This window comes from Crotalus tigris, unplaced genomic scaffold (genome assembly GCF_016545835.1).
Source record: "Crotalus tigris isolate CLP2741 ecotype Arizona unplaced genomic scaffold, ASM1654583v1 scf7180000019181.594810, whole genome shotgun sequence".
NCBI classification, from domain to species: domain Eukaryota; kingdom Metazoa; phylum Chordata; class Lepidosauria; order Squamata; family Viperidae; genus Crotalus; species Crotalus tigris.
The window spans coordinates 254,355-273,655 of NW_024097419.1; the positions used below are offsets into that span (position 1 = coordinate 254,355).

Here is a 19,301-nt window from a genome sequence, read left to right on the forward strand (position 1 = left end):
GGCCAAGTGAATACTGTTTTGAAGTTGAGCTGTCATATAGCCCTAGTCTACAGCTGAAACAATAGCGATGCATATAAGCACATATTTAGTGTATTAGCTGTGCACCCGGGATACTGTAGCAAAAACTCACTGTCAAGAATATCTGTCTATATGATACCATACAGCATATCATAAAAAAGATATTAATTAAAGATTGTGAAATAATGGTATAAAAGAATATTGTTCATAATAACAATACAGCAATAAAGGAAAAATACAGTACACTATTGGCAGCTACCTTGTTTCTTCTGAGCTCTGTTCCCTCACCCTAAATTTCTGCCTTCCAGCCAGAGACTAAATAATACAGTCAATGTATGCTAGTAATTTTGACCTGTTATTTAAGTTGCCCCAGGACTCCCTTCACACCCTCTGAAAATTAAGAGGGCGCAGGTTAAAGAAATTACCCAAAACGTGCTGCTCTACCAGCATCCAAGGCATGACTGATTCTTTAGCCTGTGGGAAGCCTGTAAATTCTGGCACGGTGTTTCCCAACCTTGGCAGCTTGACAAACGGGTGGACTTCAGCTCCTAGAATTCTGCGGTCAGCATTCTGAGAGTTGAAGCCCACACATGAGACTTGAAGTCCACACATCTCCACAACCGAGACTCGCCTAGTGTGGTAGTCTGCACATTCCGGCTTCTCGGTTTCGAAAGGCAGCGTGCGACAGGATTCTTATCTCTTCGTCTTATAACCCAAGTTGGCAGGGCTCCCTCTGAGCAGCGAGCTCCTGGCGGAGCTACGGTATAGGTTGCGGTGAGGCGCGGGGCGGAGGAAAGATATAAACGTGGCTGAGGGGTAGGTTAGGAGGCTTGGTTGAGTCTTCCTCAAAGAGGCTAAGCGAGAAGAGCGAGCAGGCTAAGAGGCAGCTCCTGGGAGAGCCGGCCGGGATGAATGCTGCGGCGTGGGCGCTGCTGGGCTGGATGCTGAGCAGAAAGAGCTTCCAGGGAGAAGCCCAGTTGGTAAGCGATGCCCAAAGTGCTTGGCGCCTTTTCTTCCCTGCGTTGGCTTCGAGCCTTGCCCCTCGCCTGCTGGGTAGCGGGCAGAAATTCGGGAGGCTTTGAAGAAAGCTCAGGCGCTTGAACGCCTGCCTGGGAAAGGTAGCTTTTAAATGGCCCGCCCCTTCCTCTGCTTTGGAGATATTTAGTTGCCACTCAGGGCTTTGGGAGAAACCCCTTGTGGTGGAAGGAGAGGGGCGGTTCTACAAAGTATGGCTTATCTAATTTGTGTCGGTTGAAATATCAGCAACAGTTCTATTATAATAGCATGCTTAGGGAAACTACTTTTAAAAAAGCCAAGAATTAATTAGTCACAGCCTGGTGCAAATAAACTTTTGAAAGACTTAATTCTGAAATTAGGAACTGTTTTTTAGTAGAAATGATGAGAGATTGGGGATGAAATGCTTTCTTGATGGACTTGTAAAAAAGCAAATAATTTCTGGGTTCAAATACATACGTTACAAAAATTTTTAAAGCTCAATATTCAGCTGAAAATAGTATTCTTGCTGGAGATATTATATATATGCCATATCTATAGCTAGCTGTAGATTAACTTCTTAACCCATTAGTTTGAGACCATACTTAGCTGACTGGTTAACATCCATTTTGCCAGTAATTGTTTTTTTTGTTAGGATTGAAAAATGATGAAGGTGAAAGAGGAATGAATCCATTTACCCAACAATGAACACCTTCGAGGACGGTGGAATACAAACACAATAATGTCAGCATTTCCAAATCTTTTTAGTACTCTAAAGCTGGCTCATTTATTCATTCATTGATTTCTATAGCTGTCCATCTCAATGACTCTGGGCAGTTTACAATTTTTCTAGAAAGTAACTATTATATTTTCTTTTCTTTTAACCCTGATTTTCTTTTTCGTTGCAGCCTATCAAATGCTATAAAGAAGATGGTATGTATAAATAAAATGTGTTTTTAAGGGTTAAAATTGTTAAAATTCTGTTGCAAGTATTGGACATTCATGCACCCCATTTCCATTGTAGGTAGTTTAAGATACAACGAATATATGAAGTCCTTGTGGTCTTTTTAATCAATGTGCATCTAAACAAGTATACTCATCATATGCCTGCTTAACTTTTGCCTTTCCTTGACTGATTAGGCCAGACGAAGGCCAGACAGAGGCCACAGATGACAATCAGTGTGTCACAGAAGGAGGAAAGAACTGAAGTCTCCAGCCTTAAGTCTGTTGTAAAGCCTCTTGTGTGAAGAACCCTCCTTTAGATTCCACTGAGTTGAATAATATCTGACCAGTTTGTCATTCCTAAAGATAATGGTTAACCTTCTCTGTTCCAAACTAAAGCAAACTAAAGCAATAATACTTAAAGAATGCAATGCTGTTGGTTAGTCTGTAAATAAATACTAGTGACTTTCTCAAGGGCGGTATAATGAGTAGACTTGAGACCGTGAATTCTTTTTAACATTATACTGTTATAGTATTTCTATTAATATTTCCAATTGTGAATAAGTAGCAGAAAAAGTGAATAAAGAAAACACAAGGGATTGGAAAGGAATGGCATGGCTTATACTTCCTAAAGGTATTGTTGAAATGCAGCAGATATATAAAATTATGCATAGGAAGGATGGCTTTGGATTTTGCATGAACTTTTTATGTACTTCAGGACTCCAAGATCACACTTCCATCATTTGATGGAAAAACAATTAAATTTCAGTGTAAAAATTTTGCACTTTGAAAAAATTAATGTCATCCCATTCCTGCTCATTTTCTGAATCAGCATGTATTCTGATGACAGTTTTAGCCATCATAAGAACTTGAGAAGAGAGTACAATAAGCAAATGATCTTGAAAATTACATTTCAAATTGTTTAGCATATGGAATTTTAATGATGACAGCAGGCTATGTTTCTCCAGGTTAAATTAGTACACATGCATTTTTGTGTGATTTTGATTCTTCTTACATTTTCTCCTTCAAGAAAGGTATGAAGTAAAATGGCTGCCAAAGTCTATCAAGAGATCTTTAATTCTAAATGTCTCACTTGGAGGAAGGTGTAGGATAATCAAAAAAGAGTCATACTGCAGCTGGACTCTTACTGGCAAACTCTCCAATCCAGCTCCTATAGATTCTGTAGCTATTGGCATTTCTGTACCCTTTCTAGAAGGATGGCCAAGGCAGAAGGAACTCCAGATGATGTGCCACCAGCATGGATTTTTCTGGGAATGAATGGTAGTGTTCAGAGAAGGAGGAGTATAAAGCATCCAAAGCTTCAAGACCTTGTAGGCTAGTTGGCTAGCCTAATAAACTGGAGGTTTTCACTGCAAATGTATTAACTCCTCACTTTCATTCTTTGCAAGGGCCTCATCCTGAGTTGGAACAAGAACATAGATTCACACCAGCAGATCTTTTTAATATCAGCATCAAGATTGTTGAAATACAAGGAATATGCAAATTTAACATAAGTTGGATCCTTAATGAAGATGGTAAATTTCATTTTTTATGTAACAGGCCTATAAATATTTTGTATTAAATATAACAAATACTTTGATATATAATAAATACTGCAGTGATCTCTTATAATGTGCCCTTTCTGCTCTGATTTTAAAGGGGAAGTAAACAATGTTGTGATTTTTTTTGGTGTCTGAAGGCTGTGGGCTTTGGATGGATCTGGGACTTTACCATCTTGGTAGTGGATAAGGTGGCACCACCCTATACAGACGTGGTGGACAATCTGGAGGTCCTTCTAAATTCACAATTCCTGTTCGAGGTTTAGGTGGCAGTTATGGCTGGGAGAACCTTTGTACAACTTCATTTTGTGTGCTAGTTGCACACTTTCCTGGATCATGAGACTGCTCACAGTTATACCCTGGTCACCTCCAGAGTAGATTGTTGTAACATGCTCTGCATGTGGCTGTCCTTTGAAGAGCATTTGGAAGTTTCAGTTGATGAATAGTGTGGCTCTACTCACAGTTATGTGTGCCCCTAGGATGGCACACATTATACATTTGCTCCATGAGCAGCAATTGTTTCCTGTCTGCTTCTGGGTGCAATTCAAGGTGCTGATTTTGACATATAAAGCCCTACATTGTATGTGATCAGGTTTCTTGAGGAACTGCCTTTTCCCAATTATGACTCTTTATCCCTTCAGTTCAGCAAGAGGTGTATGCTGTGGGTCATGCCTGCTAAGAAATTCTATCTGGTGGGACCCAGAAGATGTGCCTTCTCTGCTGCAGCTTTGCCCTCTAGAACAGAGGTCCCCTGGCACCAGGGACCAGTTCCGTGGAGAGAGGTTTTTCCGCGGACTGGAGGGGTTGTGGTTTTGAGTGCTGCCTGCATACCGCAAATGGGGCTTTGCTTATTTGTGTGGACCGGTTGCTGGCATGCCCGGCCCGGTATTGGTCCACACACTGGGGGTTAAGGACCCCTGCTCTAGAACATCACTCCCCCAAGGTGAGGTTGGCCCCATCCTGGTAGCCTTCCAGAAAGCCCTTAAAGTGTGTTTTCCCAAAAACCTTGGGGTACCCATGAGAAGCCTGCAAGGTGGTTATATGAAGTTATATGATTGTCTCAGACACTTGGCTTTTTCATGTTTTTAACATGAAAATTGGGGGGTGGGAGGATTAAAACAGTTTTCCTTTGCTATTATTCCTTTCTGTTTTCTGATTCCTGTCTGATTTGGATATGCAAAACACTTTGATTACTTCTAAAATCCAGCAGTAAGAGAACAAATATATATTTCAGTATTGGATACCATAAAGATAGATAAATAGGCTAGAATGCAGAGTTGACTCAAGGTAGTAAAGTAAACACAAATCTGCCATTGTTTGTCTTTGGGAGATCTGTAATAGTTGGAATAGCACTGTTACTGATAACATCTTGAAAACAAACTAGAATTCTTTGACAAAACAATTTTCTTGCAGCCAGTATACAATACTTGAAGGCAACCAAGATATGTGAATCCCGTGAAGGCTGTATTCGATGTGATTACCTAGAAGCATTTCAAAGTCAAACCATGTCTAAGCATAAAAAAGTAAGAACATTTTTTAAAAGTTGTGGTTTGCTGCTATTATATTGTATTGATAGAATATGGTCTTACTCAGTTTAGTAACCTAATGCAATAGTAAATTATTTCTTTTAAGATAACATGATAAGTTAGACTCTGTACAATAGAACAAAAATCTTCTGAACTGAAATGACAAAAACCTGGTTTTTATGTAAAATTATTGTGAGATGAAAATAAACTTCAGTGCTCCAAATGTGCTCAAAGCTTCTGTTCTGTAATATTTTTTTTGATAACTAGCTCTGGTTAATGGGTATTAAAATATCATAAAAATGGAAAGTCGACTCAGCTATTGAATTTCTGTTTTGTTTGAGTAAAAACACAATTATTCTGAACTTTTTGGTATATTAAAATTCTACTAAATCCTATGTTGGACAGTAAACAATAACGACCAGTAAATAAATAGTAACCCAAGATAAATTTTTAGGCAACTGAAGAAATCAAAATATTATATTGTATATATGTGCTTATTTAATGCTCACTCAAGTCAAAGGTTGAATGTTTACATATTTAGTTCACAGCATGTCAGATTACAAAAGCAACAGAAGAAATAAATCAAAATTATAAAGAACAATAGTACTAATAAATTAACCCTCCGCAAAATATATGCCAATTAAGGTTAGGATTGAGGGTCCAGTGAAATAAAACTGTCTTTAAAATTTATATAACATCCATGATAGAAGTAGCTTTATGGACCTCTAGAATGGAGAATTCTAAAGCATGGGGTTTGCCACACAAAAGGCTTGTCACCTTGTCCATGTCCTCTTTTCAGATGGAGGTAACACATTATTATGGTTGATTGCACAGTCAGCCAGATGTTTAGACTGGATTTGACATTTTTATCCACCTATTGAGTCTTTCTATAGGCAGATTTTGTTGTTTGATGGTATTGATGATGACGATGATGATTGTATTTTCATGAAACATATTTGAAAAGGGAAGAAGGGAAAAAAAGACAAAATAAGACAAAAAAGAAAAACAACTCAGAAAATAAATAGAGAATTTATGAGCAAGATAGGATATTTGTTAGATAAGAATTTTCAATATTTTATAAGTTTTCCATAAATGAAATAACATAATATCTTATACTGATTTTAAAAACTGCAGGTCGTCGTCAAAATCCAATTAATATATAAATATCGATGATAATCAGTGCACAATAAATCTCAAAGAATTATACTACAGTAATTTATATCTAAACACTGAAGGATAAATTCTTATTTAAGAGATTGTTAAAAATTAGAATACTATGGCTTTATTTTAAGAGAAATCCAAATTTTGGATGTGGTTCAAGCTGCTTCAGGTATGGATTTATAATTGAAAAATGACTGTCCATTTGAATTCTGTTTCAGTTTTATGATGGGGATACTTTTAACAAGCCTTCCCAAGATGTTTTGATCAAATAACAGATTTAATTCTGGCAAGGTAGTGCCTGATATAAACCAGATTTAGACCAACAAGCTGCATCATGTATGATTTTTGGAAGCAACTGATTCCTAATTTTTCTATCCTTGGTCAATAATTCTGCAGTTAGAAAATCCCATTAAACATTTTCAGGTGATATTGTCATCTTAGTATTTTATTAATGTACCAGATCCAATCAGTAGTGGAAAATGGAGTAAGTGAGGAGTACGCTTCTGATTTGCTTATATTTCTGAAAGAATATGGTTCAGAAAAAGGAAGTGGTTTAGTTCATATCCAGAATTATATAACCTTCAAATATATTTAATTACAGTGGCAATTCAACTTTGTTGGATTCTCTGTAGAAGAAAATACTAAGTACTTCATTGATGCTTACAACCTTCCACCAGCAAATATAGATCAAGATCATTCAAAAACACAGATGAATCTAACTTCTCCAGGTAACTGATTAAATAGTGTTGATTTATAAATTTTCATCTTTAAATAGCTTCTGTAATTTTAAGATGATATGTATATATAAATATATAAAAGTGTTACAAATATACTTTAAAGTAATGGGTCCAGCGAGCTTTGTTTGATAAATAGAACAAGCATGATATCTAATATATTGATTTAGAATGTGTTCATTTCTCTTCAATGGCTTATACTTTCATGCAGTTTTCCTAATCTTTATTTTAAAAGCTTTTTCTCGTAACTAGAATCAATTGATTCAGATATTATAAATGTTCATAATTTCTAATGCACAAACTCTTATTTAAATTCAGACTGTGAAGATAATAGTTTGAAATATTGCCAAAAATGTATAGAAAAAGGTAAGCAATTGTTTTAATTAATTCATTACACTAAGGGACATTAAAATTTATTATTAAACATATTTCAAGATACTAAATGCAATGGTAACCATAAACTATAAATCATAAATAAAATACCAGGGAATCCAGTGGCACCAAAAGGACGAAGATGCTACAGTAGTTAGTTAACTACAAAAGAACATTTAGTTATGTTACTTTTCCTGCCCATTTTAATTAATAGCCCTTAATGCATTTTTTGCATTTATGTAGAATAGCTTTGTAACCTGTTAGAACTGAAATCTATTCAAGGAAATTGTGCATCCCACTGGGATATGGTCATGGGTTTTCAATTCAGTTATTTTCTGACTGATGTAGCGTTGGCATACAAAATTGTCTCCTTGTAAGATTTCAACTAGAAGTTACTTAAAAAAAACAACCTCTTTTTTCTCCTATTTGCTGCTGTGCAGATAGTTACCAATACACAGTCTCTGGTTAATGCTGGTTGAGGAATTTGTTTGTTTGTGTATCTATTTAACATTTTTATAGTATGCCCAACTGAAAAAACTCTGAGAAGGTTACAAAAGGAAATCTGGGGCTGTCATCCTAACACAAGTGACAGGCACCAGGTTGGGTTTTTTTCTATTGACATTTTCCTTTTCTTAAATACCCTGTTTTCCTGAAAGTAAGACCTACCCTGAAAATAAGCCTAGCTTGATTTTTTGGGGTGGGCTTAATATAAGCCCTACCCCCAAAATAAACCCTAGTTTTGGGGTGAGGCACAGACCTAGAAATCAACCTAGGGCAGGGGTGGGGGTGTGGAGCTGCACACCTACTTACCTTGCAGCCAGGTCTCTCCTTGCCGGCCCACTTCTTCTGCGGTTTCCCCAAGCCTGCATTTCATAGTCAGAGGCCTTTCCGGAAGTCCATTGCAGCCGAGAACCAAGCTATGGATTTAATCCATAACTCGGTTCTGCAAGGCCTTTGCAGCTGACAACTGAGCTATGGATTGAATCCATAGCTCAGTTCTCGACTGCAATGCCCTTCTGGAAAGGCCTTTGACTGCGAAATGCAGGCCAGAGCTCCATTCTCAGCTGCAAAATGAAGCTGCTCCCTCGGCTGCAGAAGAAGTGGGCTGACTGGATGGAGCTGTTGGTATCAGAGGTGAGTGGAAACGACATCTCCCTCTGAAAATAAGACCTGGTACCTTTTTTGGAGGAAAAAAAAGACCAGGTCTTATTTTCAGGGAAACACAAGTAAGAGATCCTGGTTGTCTTACATAATTTAGTTGAGGTTAATTTCTTATCTTTTGGTGCTAGGAAACAGATTATTCCCCAGTTGTCCAGTCTGAAAATATCAGATTTACCATTTCACGCAACAATTGTCACCTAAAATTTACCTAGAAATTACTTGCAAAATGATTCTTCAGATAAAGGAATCACTTATTTAGTAATCATGGGATGATTTTGAAACACACAGTAAATACAATAAACAAATAAATTAAATATTTCTAAAACATATTATGAGAGCAGGAAAATGCTATATTAATCTCTTTAGAAAAAAATGTTGAAAAAGAAGTAATTTTTTAAAATGCCAGTTTTAAAGGACCAGTTTTTTAGGACATTCATTAATCATTTCTATAATTATTTCCATTTTTGTGTCCAGGATCTGCAAAGCAATGTGTGCTTTAAAGTAAAACAATGAAAACATCAGTCATGTTTTAATTTTTTTTTAAATTTCACAGGGAGTTTATGGAATCCACATATAACAATATGTAACAGGGAATTTGAACTAGAAGTGAATTTTACACCTAGTAACTTTTGTTCCAAATATAAAATCCATCTTTGTGACTCTGATGAATGCGATAATTCAATTCTTCATGTTGTGCCTAATACCAAGGTATATATATATATATATATATTCTTTAGCTATAAAACTAGGAATGAGTACGATGACTAATTGTCAAATTACATGACTAGGACTGATGAGATGACATCAGGTTGGATAAAGTAAAATTAAATGCTAAAGTCAAAATTAAATATTAGCTTTTGAAAAACATCATGCAATTACAAGCTAAACAGATAAGAAATAAAAAGTGCCATATTTCTTTTTTTAAAAAAAAATTAAACATTTTGAAAAGTTCTGTAATACATTTATCTGGAATTTTTCTTGGAATAGGGAAACAATATTAGAGTTTCTGAAAAAATAAGAATGAGTGATCAAGAAAGAAACTTAATATTTAAAGAGGTAAGATTTTATTTTTGTTTGTAAGGAAAATGTCAAATTAGAAGGACTCTATTACTGTTTCTGATCTGTGGCCCAAACACTGAAACACAAGTTACACCTGATGCTATCTGCCTCATCAATGTGTATGAGGGGGTAGTGATTCAAGTAAGTCATGCCAGTGCTCTCTTGCTGTAAGAGGTCATAGTTTAATGGACATTTTTTTTGGGGGGGGATAATCATATTGCAGGAAAAGAATCTTAATAAATGTTTTTTAAAGGTGATGACCCTAATATATATTTGTAAAAAACGGGAACTGTTTCTAAAAACAGCTCTGTTCTTGAATGCAATTTGTAATGTTTATCATGGATTTTTTTACAAGATAATGTGGAAGAATTTTAAGCAATTTAAGTATTACTTTTTTTAGCATAGGGCTCCTGAGCATAGCAAGAGTTTTAAGTATAGCAGTTATTAATTAGCAAGCTTTTAGTATAGCTTTACTTCTGTAGTTAGATTTCAAGAGGAAGTTAGGCAATTAGAACTAATGGAAAGTTGGAATTCGGCTTTTAAAAGGTATGACCTAGTATACAGAATCTATTTTAAACTTGTTATAATCAATCACATTTCTTGTTGCTTGATTATACCCTATTTCCTTCTATCAATGTCTTGCACATAAGATGTTACTAAAACTTATCATGTGTGCTTCGCCCGCTTTGTAAACCCATAAAAACTTCTTTACTGATTCTGAAATACTCTAGTTTCCTGTCTGAGGAGACAAAATGCACCTCATCTTGTCCCAGGGATACTAAGTTAGAAGAAAGAAAACTAACTTATAACTAATAAAAAGGTGGACCTAAATTTAGTAATTCTATCTTATAAATGTTTCTCCAACAATTTATGCTAATGGCAAATATTGTATAGCTAGCCATAATGGATTTAATTTTGATGGGACTTGCCCTTTTTATTTTTCAACTGGAAAAGTGCAGTGTGGATCTCTTTTCTACAATTGTATTCTCACCGCACCATTGTATTCACTGTTTTAAGGAATTTTCAATGCAAAATTAAGTATAAAAACAATACTGGAGCACTGTATTTAATAATAATTCCAGTGTTATTATTTTGTTTCTCTTCCAGCTAATTCCTTATTTTCCAGGATGTCAAAATGACTGCAAAAGATACTCATATTATCAAACAGTTTGCACCGAAGAACCTATCCCTGGTTAGTTGAGACTTTTAAATGTTTGTATATGGATGGAAATATTAAGGTAATTTTTTTAGTGTAAGCTTAAGATTGGCCAGTGAGATTATAAAGCTTGAAGGGATTTTATTGTGCTTAGGATTTTAGTATGTTTAAGTTTGACATTAGCATTTATTTTATATATAGTAACCATTTTATATTGATACTTATAGTGTTATCATGTAATCATTGCTTTGTTATTTTGTAATCATTATTTTGTAGTTAACTGCTTGATCAGATGCTTTATATATATATTGGAAAAGTAAGGGCTTCATGCTTTAGGTACAGGTGATTGTTTATATGAAAAGAACACAGTATGGGAGGGGGAAAAGTTGTTACAGGTGGAGCCTGGGTTGCTGTGTATGAGTCACATCTAAGAATTATTATTTTTTGTGCCTTTTTATGCCTGGTACCAAGACCTGATCTTTTTGTTCTGGAGAGGTATAAAAGGTGGAAGACATCTTTTCTGGTTGTTGCCTTCATTCCTCTACCAGCCACGAAGAGGAATAAGGCGGCCCCTTCTCTGTTTTGATCAAAATAAAGTTGTAATCTTTGTTGAAACCTCGGCTCAGGAGTTTCTTTGGCTCTTTTAAATTCCTGAGTAACGCTGGGGCAATTGTGAGGCTAAGTGGAAAACCTTACAGCCTCATTCAAGCAGCTTCAGACTGACTCTTAAGTTATAGAGTATTTTTTTTTTACAGGATTGTGAGAATAAAAGAATTTAGAGATAAGGAAAGGTACTACTTTAGTTGCTTTGAGCAATTTTAGAGGAGGATGAGATAAAATAGTAATCTTGGTGGATAAGTAATAGAGAATACAGAATAACAGAGTTGGAAGGGACCTTGGAGGTCTTCTAGTCCAACCCCCTGCTCAGTCAGGAAAAGTCAATTCACCTTTCTATATGCTCCCCAGAATGGTCTCTAAATTGCTTATTTAGTTATTTTGTTCTGTATCATTCAATTTAAGCCACATCATGATCACCTTTATCTTTGACTACTCAGTATTTTATCAGTTTCATGTCAGAAAAAAGAGAAAAAATGATGAAAGTAGGGTTTATATCAAGAGAAATGTATTTCTAGAATGAAGAAGATAAATTCAAATAATGAAGAAGATAAATTCAAATAATAACTGTGAAAAATGGTAATAATATGACGATCACAGAATCACTGGGCTGCAAGAAGCCTTGGAGGTCTTTTAGTCCAACCTCCTACTCAGTCAGGAAACCTTATACCATTTCAGACAAATGGTTGTCTAATCTCATCTTAAAAAAATTCAGTGTTGGTGCATTCACGGCTTCTGGAGGCAAGTTGTTCCACTGATTAATTGTTCTAACTGTCAGGAAGTTTCTCCTTAGTTCTAGGTTGGTTTTCTCCTTGAATAGTTTTCATCTGTTGCTTCTTGTTTGCTTTCAGGTACTTTGGAGAATAGCTTGACTCCCTCTTTGGCAACTCCTTAGATATTGGAACACTGCTATCATGTCACCCTTGTCCTTCTTTTCATTAAACTTGACCTAATTAATTCCAGAAACCGTTCTTTATATGATTTAGCCTCCAGTTCCTTATCAGTCAGGAGTCCCTGACATATTTGCAAGCAAGACATAAGATAACAAAGCACTCTCTTGAAATAGGCAGGCAGCCAAGACCCATAGTATGCAATTCATTGACAGCCCCCATATTGCCTGGGTCAGATTTTGAGGAGGAGATGGGGAGAGAGGCAAATATTATGTTGATGTGTTAACCATGAATAAAAACATCTTCATTCAGGTTTAGTGGGGGGGGGGGTTTGCTGAAAATATAGCAGATAGTTTGTGGTTATAAATATAATTGTACATGGTTAAGTCAAGCAATTTATGAATTCTCATTTTTTTTGCAGAACCAAAAGCTACAGACAGACCAGGTATTGGATAATGTTCTGTTCAATTTCAGCATTAGTATGTAATGCCAATCATTGTATAATGTAGTGATAATGAATACCTTTATCCCATGTATTTGCATAAGTGGCCTTTAAAAGAAGTTATAGAAACAGGAAGAATTTTCCAGGCAGATTTCAACATATACAGCATGTGAAAAAGTACCAGAAGGAACATATTGAGAAAGGCACATCAGGAAAACAATTCTTTCAATAAAAGATTATTTCCATGAGACAGTAACATTCTGATAGAAAAATGCCAGGGTTCATTAGAAAAGTGTCAAGGTGAGAATGGTCAAGGTTCAATGGAATAATTGAGTCTTACAGGTCTTGACTTACAGCCATTCATTTAATGATTTTTCAAAGTTTCAACAGCATTGAAAAAAGTGACTTATGACCAGTCCTTGCTCTTACGACCATAGCAGCATCCCTGTGGTCACGTAGTCAAAATTTGGGTAGTTGGAACCAGTACCCAAATATTCACCATGTTTTCTCTAAAATAAGACTGGGTCTTATATTAATTTTTGCTCCAAAAGATGCAGTAGGGCTTATTTTCCAGTTAGGGCTTATATTTGGGAAAATACGGTACTAAATGTGTCTGGATGACGATCTTAACTGAGGCTTATTTTTGGGGTAGGGCTTATATTGCGAGCGTCCTGAAAAGTCACGTTAGGGATATTTTCTGGTTGAGTCTTATTTTTGGGGAAACACAATATAACAGTTTCAGGGTCCCAGAGTCATATGATTGCCACTTGCAACTTTTCCAGAGGGCTTCCAACAAGCAAAGTCTATAAGGGAAGTCAAATTTGTTTAATTATCATAACAAGAGAAGTCATGAACAGATACAACTCATGACTGCATTGCTTAGCGACAGAAGTTCTGATCCCAATTGTGGTTATAAGTTGAGGAATACTTCTATTGGAAGTTATACAAGTTTATGGGAATCATATACTAAGCTACAAGAAGATGACAGCAGGAAAATTCACCTTTCTATATGCTCCCCAGAATGGTATCTAAATTGCTTATTTAGATATTTTGTTCTGTATCATTCAATTTAAACCACACCATGATAACCTTTATCTTTGGCTACTCAGTTTCATGTCAGAAAAAAAGAAAAAATGACGAGAGTGGGGTTTATATGAAGAGAAATTTATGTCTAGAACATTGTGAATGAGGAAGATAAATTCAAATGATAACTGTGAAAAAGGGTAATAATATGATGATCACAGAATCCCCGGGCTGCAAGGAGCCTTGGAGGTCTTCTAGTCCAAGCATTTGCCCAAAATCTTATACTATCCCGGATAATTGCTGTCCAATTTTTTCTTGAAAATCACCAGTGATGGAGTACTCATAACTCCGGGAAGCAAATTGTTCCATTAGTTAATTGTTGTTACTGTCAAGAAATTTGGACCTCTCTTTAATGAGCTTCCACCCATTGCTTCTTGTCCTGTGCTCAGGTGCTTTGGAGAATAGATCAACCCCCTCTTTTCTATGACAGCCACACAACTATTGCGTCACTCCTAATCCTTTTCTTTGTTAGGCTAAACATACATCATAGTTTGGCCTCCAGACCGCTTATCATCTTTGTGTAATGACATAAAGAGAATGAAGAATGAATATTCTTTGAAGAGAGGATGCGGTTACATGTTGGGGCGGAAGAGAGACCTGAAATCCCTTATCTTGATTATGACATAGAGACAGCAGTTAAAATGGTTTGTTAAGTGAACATACTGTATAGCAATTAATGACCAGCTTCTAAGAGATGGGCTAAGATCAGACCATGGAAAAAAATCCCCAAGGGAAAAATTATTGGTCTGCCTTAGTAACGGAGATTGCAAAACTGTCTTGAGAAGGAAAATTGCTGTTCCGGATGTTACAGACCCCAATAAACATAGAGAAGATTCCCAGGATGAGTTTTACTTATTGGCAAAGGAGTGTGGATGTGTGAGTGCATGGAGTTTCATTCTGGGAAGTGAGCAATGGAAGCTTAAACCCATATTTGGCTCTATGCATTCTAAAAGCAATAAGTCCTGGAAATATCATAAAGTCTTCTTCACGGTCCTTATTCTGACACAGGCAGGCTTTGGTTGCCAAAGAAAGACTTCCTTTGTGTGTCTCTGAGCATATGATAACCAGATATAATGACTCTGAATATGGAAACTCCATTTAGCCATTAGTTCTATATTGTGGCTGGCTACCATTTTAGTTATTGGTGGGCCTTTTTTCCTTTTATACCTTTTGTGTGAATGATTGTAATGGTGGTAGGATGAGCAACATATTTGTGGCCAGAGTCAATATTAACATTATGGGGAGGTTGGGAATTACAACATAGAGGGTAGATGTATCAAACAAGAAAGTGGGCTCAGTTCTTAGCAGAAGGTTTTGAGTTGTGTTTCTTAATGGCGATATTCCTATTTTCAGCTTTCACTATAGTATTTACCTATTTAGCCTGTCAAAATGTCTACCAATTGGCAGGTTTCAGCAATCATGGTTAGAAGACATCCAAAGGCAACAAAATGGACTGGGAAGCTTCAAGTTGACAATTCCTAATTTAAACTATGGTCAGAAGATTGTTTTATTAGTCTTGTGAATTTAGAGACTGAACCACCCACAACCATTTCCATTTCCCACTTCTCCTCATTTAAGCTCTAATGTCTCACCTCCATCTGTGCTGTATCACCCCTTGTATACACGAGAATGCATTTTACAATCATTTGAGAATTAGAAATGGCAATTGCTCATTTTTTATTAAGTTAATTTTAAACTTTTAAAAGAATCTTGCAATCTTACAAATTCATTTTCTTTCTCATTTAGATATGGGAAAAATATATGCTGGCCTATCCATCGCTTTACTTCTGATAGTGTGCATAGTTGCTGCTGTGCTTTATTTCAAGAGTAGGCATGGTAAGAGCTTACCTTATTCTATATTGTTTTGCTTATAGTTCCTCCTCTACCTTTTGTCCACAAATGAAGACTTAGAACATTGAAATGTTCTGTGTCATGAGGGGGAGTGGGAAAAAAGAAGTGTTCACTCTGAATCCAGATTTTTGCAGGATTTCAAAATACACATGTATTGTGTAACATTTACTGGGAAAATAGCAAGTCCTATGGCATCTCAAACACAAGTATATGCAAATAGTTTTGAGTATGGCATATATCTATGATTGGAAGGTAGGCAGATGAGAAAGAATGGAGAGAATTTTTTAAAAGATTAGAGCAAACATTGAACGGAAAAGATGCAGACAGTCAAAATTACTCAGAAAGCAGCTGCTACGGAAAGTGTTAAGATGCGGCATATGATAACAAACTTTATTTTTAATCTGTGAGAAATACTGTACCGTTAAGCCAGTGAATTCTAGTTTAGCAGTTTTTCCACAATGAAATGTTTTAAATGAAATAATTACAGGCATGAGGTCAATGACAATGTCCTAGAGCAGGGGCCACGACCCACTACCAGGCTGCGGTCCATTTGAAACATTGAGCTGCAGGCCGGCGCACACTTAGCACAGCTCAACTTAAACAAGTGGCAGGCCAGTGCACACCTGTGAGTGGTGGGCCAGCATGCACGCGTAGCTCAACTTGGGGACCACTGTCCTAGAGAATAGAAATATTCTACCAATGTATCTATTTTCAATGTTCGGTTGGTGTTGTGAGTCTAGAATCATTGGGTTTTGTGCATGAAAATGGGAAACATGTAAGATAATTTGGTGGTTAGTTTGTTTCCATTAAAAAGTGGAACTGATTAGTCTATTCATAGTAGTGCCTGGAAAATTACATTTATTGAAACAATTTCTTACTAAGCACTGATATTGATACTATTTTGCTAGGCTTCCTTCCTATGAGACAAGATGGTAAATTACTGTATAGCTAAGATAAGCAAGAAAATTGTAAGGACAAAATATAAACATTATTCTTTCAAACACAAAGTGCTTTTGAATGTACTGTTCATTTTGAAATATCTATTCTAAACATTGAGGTAGGTAAGTACAAAATGGTAGAGCTTGGTGATCACGTGCTATTGCAAATTTGGGGATGATAATTCTGATGTCTTGGAGGCTGCCTTTGTTGCGAATATATAACAAAAGTATAATGGGCTTAGGCTTCCATGATAATTTTGTTTTCTTTGAGATAGTTGATGTTTGATTGTAATTTTCCTCAGTTTATTGGCATACATTCCTAATTACAATGGTGGCCAAATGACAAAATATGTGCCGTGGTGTCACTGCATGTTCCACTCTTTCCTATGTGTCATGATGTTTGTCTTATACATTGCACTGATGTTTGCACTGATACATTTCCTTACTTGTTCCCCTCTTATGCAGATAGTCATGGAAGCATTGTATATTCAGCCTCAACACTTAGTGATAAAAGGTCTGAAAATCTGAAATGCAGCCTACATTACATTAAATTCCCACTATGATTGTGTGGATTCTTCAAATAGGGCATTTATAATGGCTCATCTTGTGTACCCTGGGCAGACAGAAAATGCTTTTAAATTAAAGGCAGTCCTTTCTCTTATATGCTTATTTTTTGGTAATCCTCAGAAGGATGAGAAGACAGATGTCTGAAAACATAGTGTTGAAGAGTTACCTTTCACTCTTCTATATATAGTTCAGCTGATCTATAACTGCTCTTCAAGTTACCTTTTAGGTACAATCCAAAGAATTAGCTAACTTGACTAAATCAATGCTTCTCCTAAGTGATTTGGCCTCATTAACCAAACTTTTGTTATTTTGTTTTTGAAAGAGGAATTTATCTGTACCATATTCATTATAATTCAGCATACTGTTGTTCCATAGGAAGGTTAAACTATGTTTGTAAGCTAAATTTGTTTTGAAAATATGTGCCATTGTATATTCCCAAGATAACAAATACTGTTTTTTCAGCTTACTTAAATTTCAACTTGCTTGCTCCAAGTTTTATTTTAACAGTGATGCTGTTTTTTTTTTTTAAACAGGTCCAGCAAGTAATCTGGCTCAATTCCATCCTATAACAGCGCAAACACCCATAACAATTCTTATTGTATATTCTCAAGAAGCCTGTTTACAGCATACCGTCCTAAGTTTTGCTGAATTTCTACAGGAATACTGTCAAAGTAATGTTATAATAGACCTGTGGCAAAAACGGAGAATTGCTGAAATAGGACCTGTGCAATGGCTTGCTACTCAGAAAGAAATTGCTGATAAAGTCATTTTTCTTTGCCCAACCCACTCAAGTGCTTCATGTGATTCAACCTGTAATAGCATTATAGAAAACCAGAAGGATTCTGAATGTATGTTCACTCTTGCATTACACTTCTTCTGCAGTGATTGGAAGATGGATTCTTCTCTTTGCAAATACATGGTAGTTTCTTTCAATGAAACCCATCCAGACCCAGTTCTCCCAAGCCCATTGAGCATCTGCCCAAACTATTTTTTAATGAAAGATATAGACTCTTTTTATAGAGACCTTTACGTTTTACAAAATCAGAGACATAAAGCTGCAAAGGAGAAGTGGAACTGGAAATTTAGGATTAGACCTGGATTGCAGGTATAGTATTAAAACAGGGATTGTTACTCTTTTTTCTCTTCTAACTGTAACAGTGAATTAATATTGTAAGTTGGAAATATTCATACATTTTGCATCCATAATACTTGTACACTATTTTTATACTTTTACTGCTTTAATATACAAAAATAACAAAAACAATACAAAAATTAAATATTGGTATAAAAGTTAATAAAAAAGGTAGAAACAGGGAATAGTAAAATGCATAAATAATTACTTTTAATCAATGGATTACACCATGATCACATGTAATAATATTAGTTTGTCCAGTATATTACTAGAAAGCCAATGCAAAGGTGGAAAGGAAGCAATTATCTCCAATCCAGAATTTTAAATCTAGTATAGAAACTTCATCACATTGGAGCAGCATAGAGGCCTAGAGTAGGGCTTTTCAACCTTTTCACCCATTGTACCACTTTTAGAATATGGCAACATCCAAGTACCACCAGTTGCCTAGCAAGGTGTGAAAAACTTGATGACCCCCCCCCAAAAAAGGAAAAAAGTGATAAAGTACAGGTAGTCGAAGTTACAATGGCACTGAAAAACGTGCCCCCCAAGCCACAGCTGAGCAAGACATCTGCCTGCCTGCCCGGCAGCGCTCTTCCTCCTGTCCGAGGTTTTCATTGTTGTGAGCATTTCTGTTGGGGATTGGCAGCAGGGGTGGGGTGGGGGGTGTTTGGTTTTTATTCCCCTGTCTGCTAGGTGGTTGCAGCAGGTTTTGGTCACTTCACATGACCCTGGGACACTGTGACCGTCATAAATATGAATCAGTTGCCAAGCATCTGGATGTAAATCACAAGACCCTGGAGATGCTGCAACATTCCAGCTGATCAGTGCTTCTTTAGGGCTCAGCAGAAGCACCAGGATCAGCGCCGAGCTCCAGCTGGAGCCTGATGCTGCTCCTGGCATTTCCACTGAGCCCTGACAGCCCTAAAGAAGCACTGATCAGCTGGAAAGCAGCACTGATCCTGGCACTTCCGCTGAGCCTTGACAGTCCTGAAGCTCCAGCCATCTCTCGCTCATGCTTATGCCGTGCTGCCACCGGTTCAGCTCATTCCCCTCCCCCGCTACCACTTTTCTAGGATGGTCGCCGGGTGCCAATGTACCACAG

At 36.6% G+C, this 19,301-nt stretch overlaps 1 protein-coding gene across 1 annotated transcript; it reads left to right on the forward strand.

Moving 5' to 3' along the window:
- The first annotated feature begins 601 nt into the window (after positions 1-601).
- LOC120315891 (interleukin-17 receptor B-like) lies at positions 602-18,676 on the forward strand. Its single transcript, XM_039360898.1, has 12 exons — positions 602-998; positions 1,920-1,944; positions 3,363-3,488; positions 4,926-5,035; positions 6,801-6,927; positions 7,252-7,299; positions 9,020-9,174; positions 9,454-9,522; positions 10,633-10,717; positions 12,608-12,631; positions 15,458-15,547; positions 17,601-18,676. The coding sequence occupies exons 1-12, from the start codon at positions 927-929 to the stop codon at positions 18,176-18,178; spliced, it is 1,509 nt and encodes a 502-aa protein (XP_039216832.1). The 5' UTR covers positions 602-926; the 3' UTR covers positions 18,179-18,676.
- Positions 18,677-19,301: the final 625 nt, after the last annotated feature.

Coding starts and splice junctions, on each gene's coding strand:
- LOC120315891 (XM_039360898.1), top strand. CDS start 927: ATGAATGCTGCGGCGTGGGCGCTGCTGGGCTGGATGCTGAGCAGAAAG. Junction 999..1,919: donor TCCAGGGAGAAGCCCAGTTG/GTAAGCGATGCC, acceptor TTTTCGTTGCAG/CCTATCAAATGCTATAAAGA. Junction 10,718..12,607: donor CACCGAAGAACCTATCCCTG/GTTAGTTGAGAC, acceptor TTTTTTTTGCAG/AACCAAAAGCTACAGACAGA.